Here is a 26,454-nt window from a genome sequence, read left to right as displayed (position 1 = left end):
AATTAATTAATTTGCTTAAACTAGGTGTTGCAATTCTGTAGGCTGGACTAGATATATCAGGTACGTGAAAACTAGATTGTCTCTGATAAAATCATAAGAGCGTAGCTCCTTGATGCTTAGATAGGCTTGGGGACATAGCCTAGACTAGCGCCTTTGAATCCTTCTATCTAATCCAGTGAATGCTGTGTGATACTATTAAAGACCTTGCATAATAAAATATATGAAAGTAGAACTGCATCAGTAGCCCCAACTGGAAAGTAGATTTGTTAGATTAATTAGTGAAAAGCTTAAGGTAAAGTGTGTTTTAAAAGAAATGCTGTTTTATTCACTTAAAGTAAAAAAAAAAAAAAAAATCACATTAAGCTAAGTAAGCATTATCAAATAAAGGGTTTGGGGAAAGTATTCTGATGAGCTTAAAACGTTGATTTAAAAAGCATGTAAGTAATTTGAATGTAAATACAAAGTTGCTAAAGCATTTCAAGTTCCAACCCTGCAGAAAATTAAATATTGTCTTTGCGATTTTTATGCCACAGTTTGGGGTGGTTTTTTTTGGAAAAATCCTCTACGTTCATAGTATTGATGAAGACTTCAACCTGTCTCCAATTTATTTTTAAAAAATTAATTTATTAAAGTGTGAATTAATGAAGTTTTGTTTTATATTTATTTCAGACCTGAAGTGTTAAGACAGATAACACATTACCCAGTAAATCAGGGTTATTAATTATCTTGCTTCATTTTATATACCATTATACCATATGCCTTTTCAAAATGAATATTATCAGAATTATTTGTGACTTCCCTTTCCTTTAATTTTATGTGAACTAATGTTTCTTTTCTTTTCTTTTCTTTTATAGGAAAATATACTTGGAAGAGTAAGTACTTTGGATTTTTTTAATTTACAAATGATCCATTCTTATAAGAAAATATATTAATAAATTTTGCCAAGTTATCATTTTCATTTTCTGAATTTACATGTATTAGAAAGCATAGCATTGTTTTCATAAATGAGTATGAGATTTCCATTTCCCTGGATATTATTCATAAATGATCTCCATTGTCATTTAGTTTCTAATTTTGCCTGAAATGATCTACCTTACCATTTAAAAATTATTACTTATTTCAAAATTAATATAGTCAATTTATAATATTAAATTTTATATTTGTAATATTTAAAATGCAAATTTGTGCCACTTTGTTATAAATATAATAAAGGCAGTTGACAAGAGTGCTGAACTTAGAGCCAGGAAAATGTGGGTTCAAATCCTGTGTTAGCTGCTTAACTAGTTGCATGACCCTGAACCAGTCACTTAACCTCTCCTTGCCTCAGTTTCTTCAGTTCTAAAATGGGAATAATAATAGCACTTATGTCCCAAAATTGTTATGAGGATCACATGAGATAACACCTGGAAAGTGCTTTGTAAACTTTAAGGAGATAAATCTTAAAGTGAGCTATTATTTTTAAACTATCCTATTCTATGAAGAACTTAAGCACAAATTTATAGTTCCTGAGAAGCTTATCCTTTGCTCACTTTATAAAGATTTAGGGATCAAGTTCAAAAACATACTCTCCAAAAAATAATATTGGTTTTGGAAATCTCCAGGCAACGGTTCATTGTTCTAGAAGACTTTATAGTGCCAGACATGGGAGAAACAATTCCCTATGGGTTACCTTAAACCTCTGCTTCTCCATGTTTTTAGTTGGATATGGCTCATGGCAATGACAAAATTAGGACTAACATTGGAACAGGATGTCAGTGTGAAAAAGGCAGCCCTGGCACCTTACACAAAGACATGCCCTTAGCTATCTCTTTACAGAAAAAGACATTGAAAAGATGAATATAATCAAATTTGTCAAACTTTATTTGAGTGATCATTTTCAGACCTTTAATAGCTGGGCTAACAGAATCATTGACATTTAAAGTGGAAATATTAGGCCCTGGGTCAAGTTTCTGTTGTTAGTATTGTTTTTTAATACCTGAGGTTTTCTTCATTTCCTTCAGGGGGCATGATATTTTAAAACTGGCAGGTATGTAGTTGGGTTTGGAGTCAGGAAGACCTGAGTTCAAATTCTGCTTTAAATACTTTACAGCTATGTGACTGTGGACAAGTTACAAAGTAGACATTTAATAAATGTCTATTGAATAAGTGACCCCATCAAGTCCTAAATCTGTGCTCTTAGGTGACGTGTCCACAGCTAACGGTAACAGAGCCTAGATTCGAATCAAAGTCTTCTGATACCAACGGGCAGCTGGGTGGCACAGTGGATAGAGTGCCAGGTCGGCAGTCAGGAAGACCTGTCTGTGAGGTCAGGTGGTACAGTAGATAGAGAACTGGATCTGGAGTCAATGGGAAATCTGGAATGAAATCCAGCCTCAGACACTTCCTACCTATGTCCCTGGGCAAGCAATTTAACTTCTGTGTGCCTCAGCTTTGTTATCTCTCAAATGGAAATAAAAATAGCTCCTTTTTATTTTGCTGTGAGTATCAAGTGAGATATTTGTGTACTGCTCTATAAATTTTAAAGTATAAATACTTATTTTAAAGTATAAATGCAGTGTAAGAAGTACTAAATGTTCATGACTTGAAGCTTGAGGAGACCTACATTCAAATTCCAACTCAGACCCTGAAGTTCAGGATCATAGGACAATATTTAAAAAAAAAAAAACAAGGTGTCAGCATGGGTCAGAAATTAAACATTGGGAGGCTAGAACTCTCCTTCAGCTAAATAGTGATGTCTTTCTTTGGCATCTCTGACTGCTCTTCTTAATAGCCTGCCCTCACCCTTCTCTCCACCCTCATAAAGATAGCATGACTCTAGGCTGTTCATCTCAGGAGCAAAGCAGATCTAAATAAGTACAAGTTGTGTGGAATAATCAATGAGTGGGATTTCAGGCATTGTAATTGACTTCAAGATCTATAGAGAACCATAAAATTCAAGAACTGGAAGATACTTCAGTGACCATCTACTAACTCATGCCCCCCCCAAAGAGTTCCCTATATAATATACCCAACAAGTGGTCATCCAGTTTCTGCTTGAAGACCTGCAGGGAAGGGGGACCCATTAACCTCTGAGGCAGGCTGTTCTGCTTTAGGATAGCTCTAACCCTTAGCAGATTAACACCCTCACCCCATCAAGCTTCAATTAGCCTCTTTCCAACTTCCACTGGTAGCTCTGAGTTCTGCCCTCTGGCACTAAATAGAAAAAGTCCAGGTCTTCTTCCATGTGACAACCCTTCAAATATTTTTCTCTCCCCACTAACTCTCTCCTTCTCAGCTAAACATTCCTACTTCCTTCAATAGATCTTCATATGTTATAGATTCAGAGTCCTACACCATCCTGATTCAAGTCCATTTCCCTGGACACCTTCCAAAAATGAACACAATACTCCTGATATGTTCTGACCAGGGCAGAGTGCATTGGGACTATCAGCTCTTTGCTGCTGGGAATTATACCTCTCAATAAAGCATGAAATAGCGCCACTTTTTTGACTATTATACACCCAATACAGACTAATGCTATGCTTAGAAGATCACTAGAACACCAGATCTTTTGAAGAAAAATTCCATACCTCTTCCATTTTGAGCTTGTGAAGTTAATTTTTGAACCAAATTATAAGACTCTTTTTACATTTAATCTTATTAGATTCACCCCAGTCAGTGGTGCCCGAGAGCCGGCTCATGTTGGCTTTCAAGAGCTAATTGTTAAATTTTCAGGAATTTTGCAAGCCAGTTATTAAAAATATCCAGGACACAGTTCAATCATTTCCATCACTGGTAATAAAGCTTGTTGCTCTAAAAGAATTTTTTTTCAACCACAGCAATGCATTTTCAACATATTCTCTACTCTAAAGAATCATGGCTTTAATAAAGAATATTAAAAGCAAACAATTGCATTTGTTCTGATGTTGCTAATGCAATGCTGGGAAGAAAGTCTGGAGTAGCTATGAAGTTGTCAAAAACTTTTGTTAGAAAAATCTCCCAAAATCACAGTTGGCACCATTTCAATCACTGATTGTGATTATCATTTGAAGATTCGGTATAGGAAATAAAACAAATTAATTATTTAAAAGTGTTTCTAGATAAAATTTATTTTCTTTAACATGACTTTAATAAAAATCAAACCAAGATATTGTAGCTAAAGAACTTGAAGATGAAATGACTAAAATTGGTCGAGTACTGGAACTGAGAGGGGAAGCATATAGTTTATCAGCTGCTCCAGCTGTGGGACACATATATCCTGTATTATGTATGCATTTTCTCATTCTTCCTATTCTAGTCTTACAAAGAGATTAGCTAACATTAATTTCTTGCAAGACCTTACTTTAAGGATTGACGTTCTTGAAGAATTTTCATTTCTTTCAACTGCAAGATCAACTAACATTCATAAAGAACAAAAATTAATCAAACTCACCCTAAGAGCTTTGGAAAATTTAAAGATTAGTACTGGAAAGCATGAATCTCAAGTTGAAGATTTGATTAAGTCAGATAATTTTAAACATATTGCATTTATTGAAAATAATAAATATAATGCTCTGCCTAGGAATATGTTGCTAGAAAATTTAATTCAACACATGAACTGATATCCTTTATTGTATGGAAACAAGGATGAGAACATTTTTTAATAATCTTGAGTTATTAGAACCATCTACTTGGTCTTATAAAGAACTAACTTTACCATGGGTAGCTGGTGAAAAATGTATTTATTTAAGTGAGATTTTAAAACAAGGAATTGATTTGAGCAATTTCCAGGATTTTGTAGATAATAACATAGAGTTAAACAATACTCCAAACCCCTGCAACTATTCAGAAAGCTAAAAAAGATACTACTGTTGCTGAAAGAGTTTTCAGTTTGATGAATATAATTTTCATGAGGCTAAGAAATAATTTAACACTAGATCACATATGAGATTTAATGATTATAGATTTACTGGGAAAAGACGATGGATTGGGCTGTAACTCCAGTGTCAAATTATGGTTTAATTGCAATCATACATTAGCTACTGGATACAAAAGTAGCAAAAATCAACAAAAATATTGAGTATATAGAGTTTATAATAAAGAATATTGCATATTGTACTATTATTCGTAAGCTGTGTGTTAAACATCCTTTGTCAGTCATTTAAATAAACTTATGTACATATATACATCTTTATGTATAGATGCATACTTTGGGGGGGGGGCGGGCAGAGAGTTGGTTGTTAAACACCATCACTGGGTCCAGTACACTATTCTCAGAGATTCTTACCATTATTTGTGCCATGGATCCTTCTGGCAATTTGGTAAAGCCTATAAAGGGGGGCGGGGAGGGAGGAGAGGGGAGATGGTGTAGAAAGCCAATAAGGTTGTATGTACTTCCCCTATTCCCTAAGAATTGAAAGAGGATTGAAGAACTTTAAGCATGTAGCTAGATGAGAAATCCTGGCTTCATTTTCTAGGCATCATTTTTCTCCTTCTTCACTCTTCTTTGTCAGGAGGCACACATGCTGCTCTATTGCCTCTTGCTTGGCTATGAAAAGGCTGAGTGAAAAATGCCAGGCACTGTGTGTAATCATGAGGCTCTTCAGCAGCTGAGGCTTTTAAATTCGGCCGTCAGAAATACATTTGACAAACTTGAAGCCAAAAAAAAAAAAAAGGCTTTTCTAAAGTCCCTTACTGATGGTAATGGAAAATTTTCTCAGTGATTTTTTTTTTTAAAAATTGTTTTTAAAACAGATGAAGAAAGAGTTCTTGAAATTTTTCCAACTCCAAAAATGTCTACTAAGAATTTTAATGCTATACAAATATGCCTGGCCAGCTCTTGCATGACAAGGAATGCACTTACCTTTTCATCTCAGGATGTTACAGAGTAGGCGAGCCAGCCTAGGTGAAACAATTGGACTCCCCAAGGGAAAGATGGGAGGAAGCAAGTGCCAGACAAGTCAAACCAGCACCACCAGCACCTTGATCACTATCTCCACTCTGACATTGAGGGAGACAATCCAGGACCCTGAACTCAAAAGCCATGAGAATATAGAAGCATCCCCCAAACCATAAGACCTCCTTCCAGCTAATGTTGAGGGGAATAAATTTTGTGGAGAAGGGGCCCCATCACCATCATCAAATGCTGACTAGCTGCCTCCACAGGTAGATTGGCACATGAGTCTTGGCAGTGGCATCATTCCCCAGACCAGTAGCCCTGCCCTCATACCCTTTATCCAGAGAGTCAGGTAGTTTCTGTGGAGGAGAGATCAGCCACAACCACCAAACAGCTCCCACACTCAGGGTCGCCTGAGGGAGAGATGGGAGGTAGCATGTACCAGGTGAAACAAACCACCATGACCACTTTGACCACCATCTTCCCTTAGACTGTGAACACAAGGGTCTTGGGAATAGCAAAGCTTCCATCATAGTAGTTACAGCCATCCTCCTGAGAAGCAGTCTGGCAACTGGCATACAGCTGTTACAGCCACATCTGCTGAAGACCCAGAAAAGAAAGTTCTTATTGCCAAAGTCCTTGGCACTGTCAAATGGTCCAATATCAGAAACAAATACTATTTTTTCACTAGAAATGATAATAAAGAAGATGCATTACTGTCTGCTGAGCTGATGCATCCTAAAGACCTTGGACCCTTTGCATATGATTTATAGTTGACATCATGCATAATATCCCGTTAGAATGTGAGCTCCTTGAGAACAGGAATTGTCTTACTTTTCTACTTGCATTCATAGCACTTAGCATTTTGTACATTGTATAAGCACTTAATAAAATGCTTCATTCATTCACTTAGAAGTTCTTATTTTCTTCAAAACTCAGCAGAAACTTCCCTTTTTATCTAGCCTGTCCCAATCACCCAACTTACTAATACCTTCCTCCCTCCACCAGTTATCTTGTACTTATTTGGGGGGGTGTGCACACATATATACATGCATATAGATATGTATGTATGTACAATGCATACATGCACATGCATATGTATGTGTATATATACACAACATATTATATGTACAACTAAATACGCATACATGTATACATACATACAATTCTGAGGAATAGATTTTAAGCTCCTTGAGGGCTTAATTTAGGGTTTCATTTTGTCTTTGTATCCCCAGAACCTAATACAGTGCCTGGAGAAATGTAGGTGCTTAATAACTATCTGTTGATTGATCGGTTGACCTGGGAAGGGCACCTGGTACAGTAACCTTCCTTTAAGTCATGCTTAAGTCACTCAAACTGTCTACTGTATTGCTAAAAAGTTCCATTAATGAAAATTATAAACTTTTTTGGTCACATATTTCAATGTTTAGTCATCCTGAAAGGAGAGATGGAGACAGAGAGACAGAAAGAAATTATTGTCTAACTCTAGTTCCCCGTAATTTTAGCCAATTACCTCCTACTTAGAGGAAAATAGCTGGTTTTGAGAAAAAAAAGACATCGTTCTCATAATGATGGTTTATTAGCTTATTCCACAATGATTCAACAAACATTTACCACATGCAGAGCATTGTGCTAGGTGCTAGGAGCAAGGGAAAATTTAGCTAAAATACATGATCATGGAACTTACAGGTAACTAGATGTAATTAGAACTTCAAGTAAGGCAGAATGACCAGAACGTTGCTGAAATTTGAGGGCCCTAATAGCAAAGTACTTGGGCACACTTCCTCTTTCCTCTTCTACCACATTTACAACCCAAATGAGCTCCTTCCAGCCTAATCTTCCCTTTTTCCCTGACACAAACATTCATAGTCAAGGCTGTTTTTACAATGCATATTATTTTTTGACAGGAATATTAGAAATTCATGAAATAAATCTAGGTGAGGTAATGAGCTAAATGGTCCTTAAGAACTTTTCTAATACCTACTTCTTATGATTCCATAATAATAAAAAAGCATAAATTCATTACATATTATAAACAATTGAAATAAGGAGGTAAGAATTCACTGGTCCACTCTTCAATGCTTCAAGGATCGGCAGTCTTGTCTCTGTGGTATTCCCACCACACTTCTACAACCTAACAGATAAGCTTTTGGAGATACTGTAGTTTTAATAAAAATAGGCTCTTGCTCTGTTTCTAAGCTGGCATTGAGCCTCTCCAACTTAATCAACCTCATCAGTGAGGAAAATACTTGATTGTTTCTTATTCACCTAATTTTCTGAGGCTAGAAAATTATCTAACCTGAAACCGTAGATCATGCTGACCTCAGAAACCTTCCAAGTAAGTTGGAGACCTATGTAAGGACTACTTAGATCCCACTCAGGTCTTGTCCTAGGTCCACCCAAAACGCTTGTCTTTTGACTTTGCACAAGTTTTATTAAATGTTTGTACTTACCTACTGATCTACATCTCAAGCAACCTTAAATGGAAATTGTCCTTTTGTGGAAACTGCCTAACTTTCGGCCACCTAGCTGCTTGTCCTAATGCCCTTCTTTGGACTCTATATATTATGATTGTTTTCCTTATTAAAGGGGTCATCCCTTGACTCACTTTTTAAACTCACTATTCACTGAATGGGTGTTGCCTCACTCAAAGTGAGAACCTGGAAAGACCTTAGCCTAAAATGGTCAGGGTCTCCCACTGAATCCTGGGCCATCTCTAGTCATTCTGATAAATATCTGGCCACTGGACCCAGATGGCTCAGGAGGAGAAAGTGAGGTTGATGACCTTGCACCTCACTCAAATCAAAGTCAACTACAAGTGATGTCATCATCTCCCTGACTTCATGGTCCTCTTTGAAAATGAATGACAAACACAGCACAACCATATAATGTGAGACAACAGGGATTTGAGAGGGGAGTTATGCCTCTTTCTGGATTTCTCTCCTTTGCCAGATGACTTAAAATTCTTTCTAAAATCTTTGCAGGTTTCAAGTTGGTTCTTGGCACATCCTCAAACAACACACATAGAGCCCAAAACCAGTTCTATATTCAAAGGCTCTCCACATCAGGAGGATTTGCCAGATCTCACACTTGTTTGGGGTAGCCTCCAAGAATCCAAGCTACTTCCACTAGAAGATGAGGCATTTGGAAAGAATCATAGTGGAGTCACAAGCCATGAGGACTATTTAACTATACCTTTGACTAACCTAAACATACTTACAGGCAAGGTTAGTTGGAAATGAAAGTTTATTGTTGGTTATAAAGAGTTTCATCATGCTCGCTTGTGGCATCTAAAAGTCCAACAAAATGAGCAAGACTGTAATAAATTAAACCAAGACTAGTCTGATTGGCCTCTGTCACCATTTTGATTGAATTAAATTTAATTCAATAAATATTTATTAAGCATCTACTGTGTGTCAGGCACTGTGCTAAATGCTGGGGATACAAATAAGAAAAAGAAAGATACTGTATTTTACTGTAGAATCGTCTCACTTTGTGTGGTTTTTTTTAGTTCAAAAATTGGTTTATAACCTTTCATCACGTAATTGTCACATGGTATAAATCTGTTCATCTTATCACTTAAAAGGTAAAAAGAGCAGCAATCTGTTCACCAGTGCCATCTAGATATACATCTATCTCTTGTGCCTTGTGAGCCTAGAATTCTGAGAGCACCCACATCGTCAGTATTCAATTTTAATGTATATTCACCAATATTCTGTGCATACTAATCTTGTACCAAAGACAGTTTAGTAAAAATGATTTTTAAGTAAAACTGGCAAAAAGTTTTGTTTTAAAGCTTCAAATAATGGTCACACCCCACTTTTTTGCAACAAAAAATTTGACATAAAATCTGTATGATTATGCAGTGAAACATAATCCTTGCCCTCAAGGAGCTTAAAATCTAATGGGGAAGACTGCATGTAAAAAAGGAGTAGGGCACAAGGTGGCATGATGTTCGGTGGAGTTGAAGTCAAGCAGAGATGCTGATGAAAAATAGATAGTTGACCCAGCAATACCACTAATGGGTTTATTTCCAAAGATAATTAGGGAGAAAGGAAAATAACCTATATCTTCTAAAGTATTTATAGCAGCTCCCTTTGCAGTTCAAAGAACTGGAAATTGAGGGAATGCCTATCAATTGGGGAATGGCTGAACAAGTTGTGGTGTATGATTGTCATGGAATATGTGCTATAAGAAATGATGAGCTCGATGGTGTTAGAAAAACATGAATAAAATGAGGAGCAAAATGAGCAGAACCTAGAGAACACTGTATACAGTATTAGCAATGTTGTATCAAGAATACCTTTGAGCAAATAAATCAGTTGGACTATTATAAATACCCAAATTAACTACAAAGGACATATGATGGAAGATGCTATCTGCATTCAGAGAAAAAACTGATAGAAGGATGTATAGAATAATTATATATGTATTGTGTATATACATACACACACATATATGTGTGTATGTACATATGTATTATGTATGTATTTGTGTCTGATGATAGCCATCTCTAGGGCAAGAGGGGAAAGGAAAAAAAGGACAAAATTTACATGATAGGTTTATTACATATTTAAAAAGAATAGCAAATTACACATAATAGATTTGCCATTTCATATACAAGCATCTCTTTTTTAAAAAAAATTATACTATGCTATGGCAATGTTTGTTTTATTCCATAAATTAAAAAAGTAAATTTAAAAAGTAGTTAACTGAGAAGTTCTGAAAGTTCAAAGCCTGCTATAAAGGAAGGCTTTGGGAAAAGTTTATTACTTTACCCTACAGCGCTGGGATTACTAGGCATCCGGAACAGTTCTAAAAGCCATATGGTTATTTGAGTGTGTCCTACCTCCAAGGATGTGAGCACTGAGTTTAAAATAGTCCTCTGAAACAGTTTTCCAACTCAAACTAAAACCGAGAGCAGTAGAACATCTAGATTATTCACCTTGGAAGATTATTATATTACATATTTATATTATAATATGTGATTACATAGATTATATCATATAAATTATTCATTCATTCAACCTTCTAAAACCTCAGTGAGGCAGTTCTTGCCACATCAGTAAAAGGGACAAGAAAAGGGACGCTGGGTGGAAAAGATAGGAGGAAGAGGAGTCTTTTTTTTTAAGTTCATAGGATTTAGTTCTGACGTCACAAATTTTAGTCTCTGGGAAGGCATTTGTAGGGGAAGGGATTTTTATGAAGGGCAAGGGGTTTGGTTAAATGTGTATTGTACTTGTGCCTCCTAATGTGACAGGTCCTGTGCTGGGCACTGAGGATACCCAGAGAGAAAAATGAAATGGCTCCTTCCTTAATGTGGTTACATCCTATAGAAGGAGATGACTTCTACTTTGAAGTGTTTCTTTAGAATATGTGCAAAATGGAGGCAAGATGTTTAAAGGAAAGTAGGCACTAGGAGCTGATGAGAGAAGGAAAAGTTTCAAGTAGAAGCTGAAACTTAATGAAAACTTGAAAGATTCTAGGAAGTGCAGGTGAGAAGAGTCCATCCCAAGCATGGAGAACAACCAAGAGGTACCTTGCTCCCAAACAGAATCGTTTCTTTCCAGAGAAGACTTTAAAATCCTACATCCAAATACCTCTTGTACCTCCATTTCTGAACCTACATTAAGATTCTATAATCATACTTTTCATTGTTCATCAGGATAAAAAAATCAAAGCATAATATAGTAGTGACAAATTGGGATAAAACATGTTTCTATTGTGTGGCGGCTGCTGTCATTTCTTTCTTTAGTTTACGGGGCAGCTTGGTGATAATAGGTAATGGATAGAGAGCTAATCTTGGAGCCAGGAATCCCACCTTAGATATGTACGGGTTGTGTGTCTAGGGAGATTGCTTAACCTCTCAATGTCCCAAGGAATTTTCTAAAACTCTAAGGTGCAGTCAATAGAGTAGTTTTTCTTACTAAGAGATCTAAAAAACATAATAGTAATAGTTCATATTTAGGAGCAGCTGAGTGGAGCAGTGGATGAAGTGCTGGACCTAGAGTCAGGAAGACTCTTCTTCCTGAGTTCAGATCTGGCCTCAGATAATATCTGTGTGACCCTGGGCCTTAACCCTATTTGCCTCAGTTTCCTCATCTGTAAAATGAGCTGGAAAAGGAAATGGCAAACCATTTCAGGATCTTTGTCAAGAAAATCCCAAATGGGATCACAAAGAGTTGGATGTGACTAAAACAACTGAACAACAACAAAAAATAGATCACATTTAGATAAAAATCACATTAAAATTTAGAAAATCCTTTCTTCTCAACAGCTTTGTGAAGTAGTTATCCAACCATTCTTTACTCTTTCACTGTGTCCTCTGGAATCTCTGTTCTATTATTAGAAAACTTCCCTTCATATTAGACTTGTGTCCTCCCCCTGCCCCCTCCACCTCAATGAAATTCTCTTGTGTGGTTTACATATTGTTTTCCCCCAAATGGAATATGAAGTCTTCCAAGACAGGGATTGCTTAATTTTTACTTTGCAACTCCATCACCTAGCACAATGCCTAGTATAGTGTTTAACACATGGCAGGCATTTATTTAACGCTTATTGACTTGAATGACCCCATTTTGTAGATGGAAGGACTGAAGCTCAGAGGGATAAATTGACTTGCCACAATCACATAGCTAATAAAGTGCTAGAGGCAAGGCTTGCACCCAGATCTGATACCAAGTCCAAGTGCTTATTCCTTGATATCATACAGTTCATTCATTTCAAATATCTTTCAGGAAAGATGCTCACATTAAAAAATTATCTTGGTAACATTAAAATTATGATACATGTGGGAATAAAGTTCAGGAAAATCAGTCAACATAGTCCAGACTCATTTCTTTTTCTCCTGGAGTTATGCACTATAAAAAGAAAAGCAGCATGAAAATTCCTTCCTTCCCTCCTTCCTTCTTTCCTCCCTCCCTCTCTTCCTTCTTTCCTTCCTTCCTTCTTTCCTCCCTCCTTTCCTTCCTTCCTTCTTTCCTCCCTTCCTTCCTCCCTTCCTCCCTCCCTCCCTTCTTTCCTTCTTTCCTCTTCTCTCTTCTCCTTCTCCTCCTTCTCCTCCTTGCTTTCTTTTTCTTCCTTCTCTTCCTCCTTTCATTCTCTTTCGTTTTTTCCTTCCTCTCCTCTTCCTGTGCTTTCTATCCTAATTCTCACATTGTTTTAATGCTATATTTTTCAGCACGTATTTATTTTATTATATTTGTTGTGAAGTTCTTTCCCAGTAAGCTGGGGAGGATGGGGGGGCGGGCGGGGAGAGGCTGGATTCAGTGGTGTTTACTTGACTTGGCAGTGTCAATAATGATTTGTATGTAATAAGATTATTGTAGCTACTTGGGGCTATGAAATGCTTGCTAAATTCTGAGGAAGATGTGGGTAAGAGGGGAGAGAATGTTAGATTAATTACCAGCCTTGATATGCAGCCCAACCTTGGGGACTCTTCCCCATCCTTTTGTGTTACATGATCCTGACATTTGTCAGTTGGCCACCAGCTCCCTCTGAAGAGGGCTATCTGAAAAACATGACTAATATGGGAGGCATGGTTATCAGGAGTTAATCTTAGGGAGTGGAATTAGATGAGTTGAACTTTGTGGCATAGAGTGCCCTAGGGTGTCATTATCTTATAACAAATCCTCTATCTTTCTTGACAGATTGCTCTACTGCATCAGGCAGATATTAGGAGAGAGTGGCTGCTTATCACTTTCACAGCTGGCCAAAGTGCAAATCAAGGGAGAAAAGTCACTCAGGCAGTTTTCTGTTGAGGAGAGAGTTTTTGAACATATTTGCATTTGTGAAGCTTTTAAGGGAAACAATAATAATTTAGAATTGTCCTTTCTACTTTAAGAAGCACAAAAAAGAGAAAATATGTCTTTGACTCAGAGGAGGGGTAAGAAAAGGAAGGAATACTAAGGTCCAGGAGTACTGAGAGGTTATAAATTTATTTTTAGTCTTGACAGATAGGACTTTGGGGTGTAGACCTCCAAAAAAGATCTGAAAGAATTCTTCAACATGCCTATCTTTGTTTGTTTTGTGTATGTAGAAAACACTAATCTTGCATATTACCAAGATGGAAATGAAACTATTTTCCTTGGTTATATTTTCAGAGACACTCTCCAAGGCTAAATAAACTAACATTCAGTGGTGGTTAAAAGCAGAATTTAGAAGGAATTCTAATTATTTTCATTCTGTTAATCAGGTTTTTCTGATTTAAGTCAATGATCCTGATTTGTCTCCTATTAAAAGAAATCCCTCTTGATTGAAGGGTCAAACTGGCCCACTCACTGTTTCCTTAACTTTAGGATTTCAGGATACTACATTTAGACCTGGAAAGAGCCTTGGTGGGTCATCTAATCCAAACTACATCATTTTTTAAAGATAAGGAAGCCAGTGCTGTAAAAGATTAAGTCACTTGTTTTAAGGTACCATAGGTATTAGGCATAGGACTGCAGGCTCATGGGTTGAGGGCTGGGAGTGAACTCAAAAGACATCTATTCAAAGTCCTTCATTTGATGGATGAGGAAACAAAGGCCCAAGGAAGTTAAGTGACTTGTCCAAGGTCATATAAGTAGTGTCAAAGACAGAATTTGAAATCTGGTCCTCTTATGTCAGTATTCAAAACCCAGGCCATCTGACTCCACCTTCTGGACCCCAAATGCCTCTAACCTATGTCCTTCTTTACATCTACCTCTTAGAGTCATTAGATATGCTCAAGGCTTCTCTCCTATGACACATTCTTGGAATTCTTTTTTCATCCCTCTTCTGGTCATCCCCAGAGAACCCTTAGTGCTCTCTGCCTCCCTAATTTATACGTGTGTACTTATTTGTGGGCATTTGTATTTCCACCATGACGTCAGAGACAATTTATCCTTTTCTTTTTAGCATGGTATCTTCCACATAATATACCATCCATATATTTCACAATCATTGAAAGTAATCTAAATCTTCTGGACACTTAAAGCATCTGTTTATTTAGTTGATATACAAAATTCAGTTCTGATGTACTTTATACATCGGATTCATTTTTTAGTAAAATTTCTAGAGTTTACCTCACTGGCAACATTTTGGAAACTTCCCAATTCCCTTTGATTTGGTAATTTCCATTTTTAAGAGCTGTTAAAATTTTTATTAATTGTTTACTAATTTATTTAGTCAACAAACCTGCTTGGAACTGTCCTAGGTGCTAGAAATGCAAGAATAAAATAAAACAGTCCCTGACCTCAAGGAACTCAGTCTTGTATGAGACACACATAAATGTATGCACACACATATGTACATGTATAGCATATGCAAATAACTATAAATGTTGGATCTGTAGTCAGGAAGACCTGAGTTCAAATCCTGCTCAGATGCTTGCTAGCTGTGTGACTAGGAAATTCATAGCCTCCATCTGCTTCAGTTTCCTCAACTGTATAATGGGGATAATAATAGCACCTACCTCCCAGGGATGGGAGAATCAAGTGAGATAATGTTTGTACAGTACTTTGTGAACCTTAAAACATTATATAAGTGGGAGCTATTGTTATTATTGTTATTAAAAGCAATAGTATTATTATTAATAATAATACAAATCAGAATGTGCTGTGCAAAAAAATTTTAAACACTGTGTTATGAGACTATAAATTTCTTAGAAAGCGTTTTGATGGTTTCCCCTCCCTCATATATACATACATTTCCCAAGTATTTGTTTTGTTTGTGAATCTGTGGCCTACATTTTTCCTGGCCTTCCAAGAAGTGCTTTGAAAACAATTTCCAAGTTTCCTTAGGGCAACATATTTATTATGACTTCTTACCACTTTTTTTAAAATGCCTACATTCTTTATATTTTAATTTGTTAAAATCAAGGAACTTTATGATGACCTATCCTCTTTCTGAATTGTCATGATAGTCTGGCATGGTGGAAGGTTGTGCTGAATGTAAAGTCAGAGTATCAGGGTTCAGATCCCCACTCTGTCACTAATTACCTGTGACCTTCAAGTTGTCAAACCTCTTGGGGTTTCTCTTTTCTCACTTATAAAAAGAAAGGATTGGAATTGATACCCTCTGATTTCCCACAGTAACTGTGCCTCTGTTATTGTAGCTTGTGCTGAGCCTTATTCTGGTCCTCCATTAATTACTATATAAGCAAACCCAAGAAAAAAACAATTCTTGCCTTTGAGAAGTTTATATTCTATTACATATTAGTGTATGTATCACATCACTTCTGTAGGATTACATACTCCAAAAGAGCAGGAACTCTCAATTATCTTTCCCAGTGCTTCAGTTACAGCTTCAGACACTGTGGTATTTAATAAGTTGTTAATGAATGAATGAATGAATGAAGTCTCTTTTGGTTTGAATCTCACTTTCTAAAACAATGAATTTAGTTGTATTGTGATCATTAATATAAAATGATTCCCTACTCATTACATCACCGTGCTCACTTCTCAGATCCACAGGCATTTTGTTAAGTTCTAGAGACTATGATAAGTGCTGAACTCAGGCATAAGTTCAGGATATTTCTTTTTTAGAATTTCTCGATTCTAAAACTACCAAGAAGTAGGCTAAGAAGTCCTAGTTAGTAATAATTTGTCTTGTTCAAAATTATACCTCATTCCAATATACTATACTAGGCTTAAGACTTTTTATATATTGATTTCAACCTACAATTTTAAATTTATGTCTGACTGTTCTTTTACATGAGCTATCTGGTTTATTAAGATAATTGTCTTAACAGTTTGCAGTTTCATACACACACACCCCTTGCTTCTTAGAATTTTACAGCTTGTAAGGACCTGATCAACTCAATTTCAATTCAACAATTTAAAAATGCTTACTATGTTTCAGGCACTGTATAAGATGCTTGGGATACAAAGACAATTTTTTTTTTTTTTTTTTTTGCTAAAGCCCTATCTTCAAAAGATTGCATTCTAATTGGAGGTTGAGGGGGATCAGAGTGTTCCCAGATACGTATAATGCAAGGTGAGCGATGAATGAGGACAGTGGAAAGATCAGACAAAGGGTTCAAGGAATATTTAAGAAGGAAGAGGCCAATATGGAGTTATTAGGGACACTAAAAATTACATTCTTTCTTATTTTACAGATCACGGTCTATAAATCCAGGGAGATTAGACCACACAAATAGTATCAGAGTTGGCCTTCCTGTAGAGATTGCATTTTGATACTCTAGAGAAAGTGAGGCTGGTGACTTTGCACAGTCCTCCCTCACTTAAATCCAATTCACTTGCGTGCCATGGCATCACCTCCCTGATGTCATGGTGCTCTTTGAGAGTGAAGGACAAACAACAAATTTTGGACTGCACTGTGTGAGGTCCTTCATTCCTGACTGGCTTGGATCCCCCTTTGGAAGAAGCCTTTGCAGAGGCTTCTGATAGAAGAGTCTAGAATTTATGTCAGCTTAAACTTATGTCTTTGCTTTATTTTGTAGTCATGAGGAGGCCTATCAACTGGGAGCTCGATGACCCTCCAAGACAGGAGGGCATTGAATAGCTGTCAGGATAGCAAAGATTAGTGATAATGGTGATAATAATTATATTAACTCAAGAACTGGGTCACTTTCATTGTAAAGCTCTGTGGGGCCTCTAGTTAAACCTCTTAAACATTATGTCCCCTGCTTTGGGGACCTGTTCTCCCTCTCAGAAGTGTTGCCAATTTGCCTAATCACAAAAGCACCTCTGTGAAATGTGATTTTTTTCTTAGTTATTAAGGAAAATCACTTTGTGACATGGATTTACTCAGCTGTTAGAAAACTTATTAGTTTTGGGGCCATGGTTAACCAATGAACCTAATTTGGACTGAAAATTTTGAAACTTGCCAATTATAATGAGTAACTAGCATTTATATGCTGGTCAAAGGTTAACAAAATGATTTTCTCATAGCAACCTTATTGGATAAATAGTGTGGATATTATCATCCTCACTTGATCATTAGGAAAGAGCCTTGGAGTGACTGATTAGAGCCTAGGTCTTCTGAGTGGTGTAGAGGAAAGCTGTGGAGTGAAAGGAGTTTAAATGTCTGACCTCCTTGTACTAGGACAGTTTAGCATCTTTTCTCCCAACTTAGTCTTAAGAGAGTTATCTGGGGTGACTTGCTTAGGGTCACACACATAATCAACATACATCAGAAGTAAGACTTAGGCTAGGTCTTCTTGACTCAGACCAGCTCTTTTCAATGATGACCAGGTTCCGCTGTGTAGCTGAAAGAGCTTGGCAGGGTTGGGGGATGAGAAGAGGGGGTCAGACCTAAGGCTGGCTCTTCTGCTTACTAGCTGTGTATAGGTGGCTGGGGGGCAGTTAGTTCAGTGGATAGAGCAGTGGACCTGGAATCAGGAAGATCTCAGGTCAAGTCTGGCCTCAGATACTTAGTAGGTATGTGACCTTGGGCAAGATGTCTATCTGCCTCAGTTTCCTCAATTGTAAAAGAGCATCCATATCCCAGAGTTGTAAGGATCAAATGAGATAATATTTGTAAAGAGTTCAACCCATGGGTGTTCAATAGTTTCAGTCATGTCAGACTCTTCATGACCCCAGTTGAGGTTTTCTTGGCAGAGATACTGGAGTCGTTTGCTGTTTTATTCTCCAGCTCATTTTACAGATGAGAAACTGAGTCAAACAGGGTTAAGTGACTTGCCCAGGGTCACACAGTTGGGCAAGATTTGAACTCAGGGAAACGAGTCTTCTTGTCTCCAGGCCTGGCACTCTATCCAATTCATCACCTAGTTGTCCTCCAAAGAGGGTAATAATAGCACCTGTATCCCAGGGTTGTAAGGATCAAATGAGATGATATTTGTAAAGGGCCTAGCACATAGTAGGTGTTTACTAAATATTTCTTTCCTACCCTTGTGACTTTAGGCAAGTCCCTCTACCCCTCTAGACCTTAGTTTCCTAACAGGAATACAAACACTAGGGGTGTGAAGAACAAATGGCAAAGTGGATTGGAAGTTATTATTCAAGTTTGCCATCTTAAGGCAAACTTAAAGGTGGGACTTAACAATAGCAGCTTTCTCTTGGTCTCTTTACCTCTCTTTGCTCTTATTCTGGTTTTAATTTTTCTGTAGTCAAGGATAAGAAATGCAGAATGAGGAAGCAAAATTGCCCCTTCTTGAGACTGCTTTCTTATGCAGCTGTTTGCATTTCAGAGGCAAACCCAACCTGCTGGATATGGGATCCCTGCTCATCAAGCCAGTGCAGCGGGTGATGAAGTATCCTCTACTGCTCTGCGAGCTGCGGAACTCCACTCCTCCTTCTCACCCAGATTACCGAGAACTGGAGGATGCCTTAGCCGCGGTGAAAGACATTAATGTGAACATCAATGAATTGAAAAGGAGGAAAGATTTGGGTAGGAAAGAGAAGGAATAATTTGAGCTGTTTTCTCTTGATTGTATTATCTTAGGCTACCACGGTTTGTAGCTCAAGTCCTATGGGCATCATCACTGAGAGCCAGTTTAAGTCATGGGACGAGGATGAAGGGATGATTTTTGTCATGATCACCAATAGACAGAAAGGGCAGGAGGGATTCAGGTGAATGGTACTATGAGGACCTCTCTCTGGGCAGTACTGTCACACTGTGAAATAGTTTCCCCTTGGTATCATGGAGCCTGTAAACTCATGGTCACCATGTCAGAGAGACAGAAACAGAGTAGAGAGAGAGAAAGAGGAAGGGAGGGACAAAAGGAGTAAGAAAAAAGGGAAAAGGGGAAAAGATGGGGAGAAGGATGAAAGAAGCTTAGAGTGTAGACAAATGGGAGGAAGGGAAGGAAGCAAATGGTTGTGGCCAGATCATTTGCTGCAGTGGGAGCCCAGTATGGTCAGGAGAACAGAGAAAGATGTGTCATGGTTGAAGGGGGAGTCCCTCAAGTACAGCTGATTGAATTTTTTTTAAACAAGAAATACTACATTGAAAGGACCAAGTATAAGAGACTACAAAGCAAGAGAAACAGTCATAGAGTTCCATAGGAGCTGCATAGATTACAGCATCTAATAATCATGTCTCACCTTAAGCATAGGCAGAATGTGGAACCACCACCTGGTGTGACTTGAGAGGTGCCATAACTTCTACTTGGCCTTTCAACACTGGCACCAGTTAATTGATCAGAATTGCTAGTTGATCCTCAGCACTGAAGAAATGGGTTTTAATGTTTAAAGGAAGGCACAAGAGAATGGAAAGTAAGGGTTGGATTGGGGGCCAGTACAAAGACACATGGAAGGATGGGTGGGTTAGGCTCTAGGATGGGTTCCAAGGAACAAGGCTGGGAAGAGAAGACACTAAAAAGAGAAATGTTTCTCATGTTACCTCTCGTTCACTGATCCAACAAACATTCACATTGTTGACAGGCACTGGGCTTGGTGATAGGAAATACAAAGCAGAAGAAAATAGTCCTTCTCCTCAAGAAGCGTGTATTTTATTAGGAAAAACAACATGTACATGATAAGTAAATGAGAAATACACACAATAAATATAAAGTGGTTTCAATGGGCAGATGAGAGTGCCAACAACTTGGGGAATCAGGAAAGGCCCCTGGAGGACACAGCGCTTGAGTCTTGAAGTAAGCTAGGGATTTTGAAAGTCACAGGAGAGGAGGTAGGGAGGGGAAATGTCTCATGCGGGAATAGTAAGTAGCTCAGTCTACCATCTTTCTTAGGTCTGGCCCTTCTTCAAACCACATGGCCGTATATATGTAGTCTAGACTAGAGGGCCTATGAGGTACCTTTCAATTCTGTGATTCCTTTATTTTCACATTATTTTGCCTAATTCTCTTTTGAAACCTAAATGGGGAGTGGGCACACATACCCCTTATGTGCATCTGAATGTATCAGTGGGATTTTCTCTTGCAGTTCTGAAATACAAGAAGAATGATGAAGACGAATCCCTCAAAGACAAGTTTTCCAAACTGAATATCCATTCAATTAGTAAGAAATCCAAAAGAGTGACTAATCATCTAAAGATTTTGACGAGAAGAGATTCTCAGGTAGTCATTTTTCTTCTTTTAGAGAATGTTTTCCCTTCCCATGTCTCTTATTAATCAGATCTGCCCCTCGTGTATTAGGAATGAATGTGATACATTGCCCGGGTGGCCTCATATTTTCAGAGACCCTACAGGGTTGGCATTGCACTGATAAACACACACACACACACACACACACACACACACACACACACACATCCCATTTGACAATAACTTCCCTTTTCGACCTCACTTAGTATTTCATTTGGTAACCTTTTAAGGCAGAGTATCCAACAAGCCCAGCTAGCCCCCAGCACTCCTGAGTGATTCTGGAAGCAGGTTAAAATGTTTAACAAAATCAAAAAAAATACAAAAAATATAGACAATGCTAATATATGTTATTCTAAGTTCATATGTGTCCCAATGGTGACCTTTATATGTGGTTTAATGGCCCCCATTTCTATCTGAGTTAAACATTGCTGCTTTCAATATTGTTGTAAGGAAAGTGTTTCTAAAGAAATATAATAATTAATAGTTATAATTGGCATGGAGGTAGCGGTTGGACCTCTTTGGTAAAGGGAGCTAAATGATGAGTAGATTTTCTGTACCAGGGCAGTCATCACTTTTCCAGCATCTTAGAGTCTTAGAAAGTTGCCTAGACCAAGAGGTTAATTGACTTGCCCAAGGCTGCATAGCCAGTATGTGTCAGAGACAGGACTTTAACCCATGTCTTCCTTCAAGAAGGCCTCCAAGGAACTGCTCTCTATCCACTAGTCTAGAAAGGAGAAGGGTTGGCATCAGATCATGATGGTAGTTTTCAGTTATGTTGAAAGGCTGTCTCATTCAGAAGAAATTCAATTTGTTCTACGTGGCCAATAGCGTAGAAGAAATTAGACACTGTAAGTTGCAAAGTGGAAAATTTAGGTTTGAAGTAAGTCAAATCAAGTCAAGAAGTAGATAAGCAATTATTTTGTTCCAGCTATATGCCAGGCACTTTGCTCAACACTGGCAATGGATGCAAGGAAAAGCAAGGCAAAAACTGTCCCTACTCTAGAGCAGCTCCTATTCTCATGGAGAGAGGCAACATGCAAACAACTTTATAAATCCAAGATAGATACAAGATAAGTTGGAGCATTCAGGATATTAAGATTTTACCTCTTACAGGAAATAAAGAAAAATTTCCTATTAGAGATCTCCCAGTGGGTTCCCATGGAATGGGTTTCTCTGATAAGAAGGGGATTCCCCTGTATTAGAGGTCTCCAAGCCAAGTCTAGATGACCACTTCCTTGTTGGGGATATTTTAAAGGGGATTATTGTTAGCTATAGGCTGGACTCTTGGTTTCCTTCCAACATTGAGTATGTGAAGCCATGTTTTAGTGCACTTTCAACAGTATGAAAAGGTTTAGGGAGAAGGGGGAAGCTCTTGGTGCCGTTTCTCCTGGGGGTGACCTTGTTGATTCAATTAACTAATGATTAAGGAGATAATTTAATTCCATTTGTTTTCCTTCAGTATGAATCACCAACCTTTCAGCATTGGTATGGTAGACAGTCCTTTCAGTTGTGTCTGACTCTTTGTGACCCTCTTTGGGGTTTGCTTGGCAAAGATACTGGAGCGGTTTGCCATTTCCTTCTCCAACTCATTTTACAAATGAGGAAACTGAGGCAAACAGTGTGACTTGCCCAAGCTTACACAGCTAGTAAGTTTCTGAATCCAGATTTGAACTCAGGTCTTCCTGACTCCAGGCCCTGTGCTCTATCCACTGTATCACCTAATTATATGGTGCGTGAAGTCATGACCATATGTCCCCAATTTTTTCAGAGATAATGAGAAGCTTGAGGAAGGAAAGCACCTGGTTAAATAGATTTCCCAAAAGAAACATCCTTTGTCAGATCTTATGTCATCATTTTTTTAATTTAGAAAATATGATTATCAAAGGTTTCTGTTAACTTTCTGTAGAAGAATGATTTTTTTTTACATTTCATTTGACTAGTTCACAGGATCATAAGGTCAAAACTTCAGAGTAAGAGAGGACCTCAGAGGCCATCTAGACTAATTTTACAGATGGGTAAACTGAAGCCCAGGGAAATTAAATGATTTTCCCAGGGTCCCATAGGCCATGTGCATGACAAGCAGTATTTGGATCCAGCCCTTCTGATTGCAGAGCCAGGTGATACCGTCAACAAAGATGTTCTTAATCTAAGCCCTGGTTTTACTATCCCCTTATGCATCTCAAAGAATATCAATAATAAAATGGAATACTAAGATTGTTTATCCATTCCAAAAGCGTTTTAAGTGCCTACTCTGTGCTAACTATCCTAGGTGTTAGAGATACACAGTTCCTCAAGGAACTATGTGTTTTAAGTACATGTGTTTTAAGTATATGTGTTTTAAATATATGCTATGTGTTTTAAGTATATGTATGTGTTTTAAGTATATGTAAATCACCTGTGTTTTACATTCTTTTGGCCTTTAGGGAAACTGAGGCAGCATGGCAAACAGGGCATTTGATTTGGAGTTAAAACAAGATTTAAATCTGGTATGCCACATAGGTAGTAGACCTTCTAGACTTCAGTTTCCTCATCTGTAAAAGTAATGAATTCAACTGAATGGCCTCTATGATCCTTTCTAGTTCTAAATTCTAAACCTATGACTTTTCCCTCCTCAAATCAAACTAATATTTTAAAACAGCCTTCTGCAGCTAAAAAGAATTTTGGTGCTCATCAGATTTTGCTACTTCCACAAAAATGGGCAAGACAGCAGGAGAGAGGATGAAACTCCCATCAGAAGCTCTCACAGAAAGGGCTGTTGGTAGAAGCTATCACCTACAATGAAAACATGGGTTATACTTCACTTGTCCATGCCTCAGCCAAGATGTGATGGTGGCAGGATTAGAACTTAGTACTTCCTGCCTCTTTGGACAGCCCTTTATCTATGCAGCCACACTGTGAGAAGGGTCAGCCTTAGAGCCGAAGAGCCCCCTCTTCTACTGGATGTACAATCAGGAACAAGTTACATAACCTGGGCTACTCTTCTTAAAATTCTAGGTTACAGACAAATTGTTTCTCTATATTAATTTAGGAAGTTTTCGCACTGGGAGATCCCTCACATCACTGAAAATACAAATTTAACTCCTAATTTACTTCCCCTCACACTCCCTCCCCCCAAAAAACCCTTAGAATTTTCTAGGTACCTAAGATATAGTTCTCTTTATTCATAATAATAATAGATGATTGGTAATAAAAATGACTACATTAAACTAGATAACTCTAAGTCTCTTCTAGTTCTAAACCTATGTTCCTCCAGACTCCAAGAATCCCCAATATCATCTGTGTACGTACAACCCCCATCAGCCCAGACCACAACCTGCTTATAACTTAGAATGTCTTGGTCAATCCATAGCTAAGCCCCTTCAGACTTAATTAGGCTGGTCCTCAAACAATAATAGCTAGTAAGTGTCCGAGGCTGGTTGTGAACACTGATCTTGCTCACCTAGGTCCTCCCCTCTGCCCACTGCACCACCCAGACTCCCCACAAGAGATGACCAATGTAGTTCACTGCTGGGCTCACAGAGGCAGCTATGGTGTCACGAAAAACAATGCTGGATTTGGAATCAGTAGACCACAAGTATAGAACAAAGAAAAATGCAGTTGTTCCTAAAACATGGTAACAAAACACCAGAGCCTCGAATGTATCACCAGGTACTATAGGGTAGGGTTGTGCCAACAGCCAATCTCACTTTCCTTAGGTGATACACCCATCCTGTAACATGAGCTGCTAAAGGAAATTATCACACATTTCTATAAGTATAAACCCATGGGAGCTCTGGAAAAAATTCTTGCATGCTCTACTAGAATAGAGTGACAGATCAATAAATCCTAACCAATTGTGTAACCACTGAAAACTTCCAACAGGGCTAGTTGACCCCTTAGGCTTGATGGACAAAAGTAACAGAAAATAGGGAAATTAAAGAATGGTATTTGCCTATTTAATGATTAGTTCAGTATATGTTCAAGCACTGGGATGATTTCACGTAGGGTAATTGAACACTGATCGTATTTTGGTGAAAGTGATAAAAGTGGCTCTAGACACTCATAGCTATGACTATTTAAGGGTGACTTGAATTTTGCCACAGGATCTGAAAGTGCATTGGCAGCTATTATTGTTTCAGGACCAGCCTAGCTAAGTCTGAGGGGCTTAGCTATGGATTGGCCAAGACATTCTAAGTTATAAACAGGTTGTGGTCTGAGCTGATGGGGGTTGTACATGCACTGATGATATGGGGATCCTTGGAGTCTGTAGGAACATAGGTTTAGAACTAGAAGAGACTTAGAGAGTTATCTAGTCTAATGTAGAAATTTTTATTACCAATCATCTATTGGTATTATGAATAAAGAGAAGTATATCTTGGGTGCCTACAAACCATCATACTGAGGGTTTCCTGTCATGATAGCCCCTATCCTGGGTAAATTTTCCTCTATGTCCTTTCTTACTCCTGTTTAACTCAACTTACTCTGGGGACCCACATAACCACTTATCACTCTGTCTACGCTGGTTAACATCAGCAGGACATTTGCTTTTATGCCAGAAAAAAATCAAAGTAATGATATATTTTAGGTGAAAGACAGCACCTTTAACAGAGAAGAAAAACTGTTTAGACGTTTAGAGAAGACTGTGAGGAATTGTACGAAGAACATTTCATTCTGTCTTCAACACATCCAGGTGGGTACTTCACAGCTATTTTTGATGTCTCAAAGATGTTGCCCTTCCCCTTTGGTTGCCATTATATGACAGTGTTGGCTATATTGTCACCTATGTGATACCATTGACCATGTAAGATCTGAGAAACAGGCGAATTAGGTGACTTTCAGATATGGGATTGTCCATCTTAAAAAATGTCTTTTTTATAATGGTGGACATTCTAAAGGGAGCTGAAAATCCATGATGTCATACTTAGGAATATGACATAGAAAATTCAGTGATATCAGTTAGTAAAAAGCTGATTTTAAAAAATTTGTATAATACTTTATAAATACAGGCATACATTCCTACCTACAGTCAGTCCAACTTTCACAGAGGCAATGTCTCTAGAAAATGGTGCAAAAGTAATAAACACAAATGCTGATACATTGAACCTATGGGAAATAGGAAGTTAGGTTTCCACAACCATCAAAACTACAATCTTTTGCTACAGATCATTAAAAACATATTTTTCGGCATACAATTCTTTATACCAAGCACTAATTCTGGTAATATGCACTTTTCCTAATTCAGTAACCATGAAATAACCCATAAAATGCAACACACAAAATAAAATTGGTAACATACAAAACATTTTTCTTGTTGGTAATTCCTTAGAACATTTTTTTACCTTTTGTGCTAAGATCTCAATAAAAATAAATGAAATTGGTTTTAGACAATATTCATTTTTTGTAGTACAGGATATCTACAATAATATAAATTCTGAATAGCAAATATATTCTTAAAATGAAAACACTTTTTAGCCTAAATCTTACCACCCACTGTGTCAGATGGCAGTACGAGAGCATTGTACTGTATTCTTGATTGCTGCAAACCTCTCTACCTTGACCCACCCTCTGAAAACCAAGAGACGGCTTACTGGGATGTTAGTTGGAAGATGCTGAAACTGGCAACATCGCTTCT

General features: G+C 37.7%; 1 protein-coding gene and 1 pseudogene across 2 annotated transcripts in view; both read left to right on the top strand.

Annotated features, from left to right (window-relative positions):
* Positions 1–26,454, top strand: part of ARHGEF38 (Rho guanine nucleotide exchange factor 38) — a 128,910-nt gene that overhangs the window by 74,960 nt on the left and 27,496 nt on the right. For both annotated transcript variants that reach the window (XM_072623060.1, XM_072623061.1), the window contains exons 5-8: positions 855–872; positions 18,987–19,186; positions 20,683–20,816; positions 25,408–25,512. In XM_072623060.1, coding sequence (XP_072479161.1) covers positions 855–872; positions 18,987–19,186; positions 20,683–20,816; positions 25,408–25,512 — 457 coding nt within the window. The remainder of the gene's footprint in view (positions 1–854; positions 873–18,986; positions 19,187–20,682; positions 20,817–25,407; positions 25,513–26,454) is intronic.
* On the top strand, positions 1,712–17,338 carry LOC140513926 (E3 SUMO-protein ligase KIAA1586-like; annotated as a pseudogene).

Source organism: Notamacropus eugenii, chromosome 7, assembly GCF_028372415.1.
Source record: "Notamacropus eugenii isolate mMacEug1 chromosome 7, mMacEug1.pri_v2, whole genome shotgun sequence".
In the NCBI taxonomy this organism is placed as follows: Eukaryota; Metazoa; Chordata; class Mammalia; order Diprotodontia; family Macropodidae; genus Notamacropus; species Notamacropus eugenii.
This window is presented reverse-complemented; position numbering and strand designations above follow the sequence as displayed.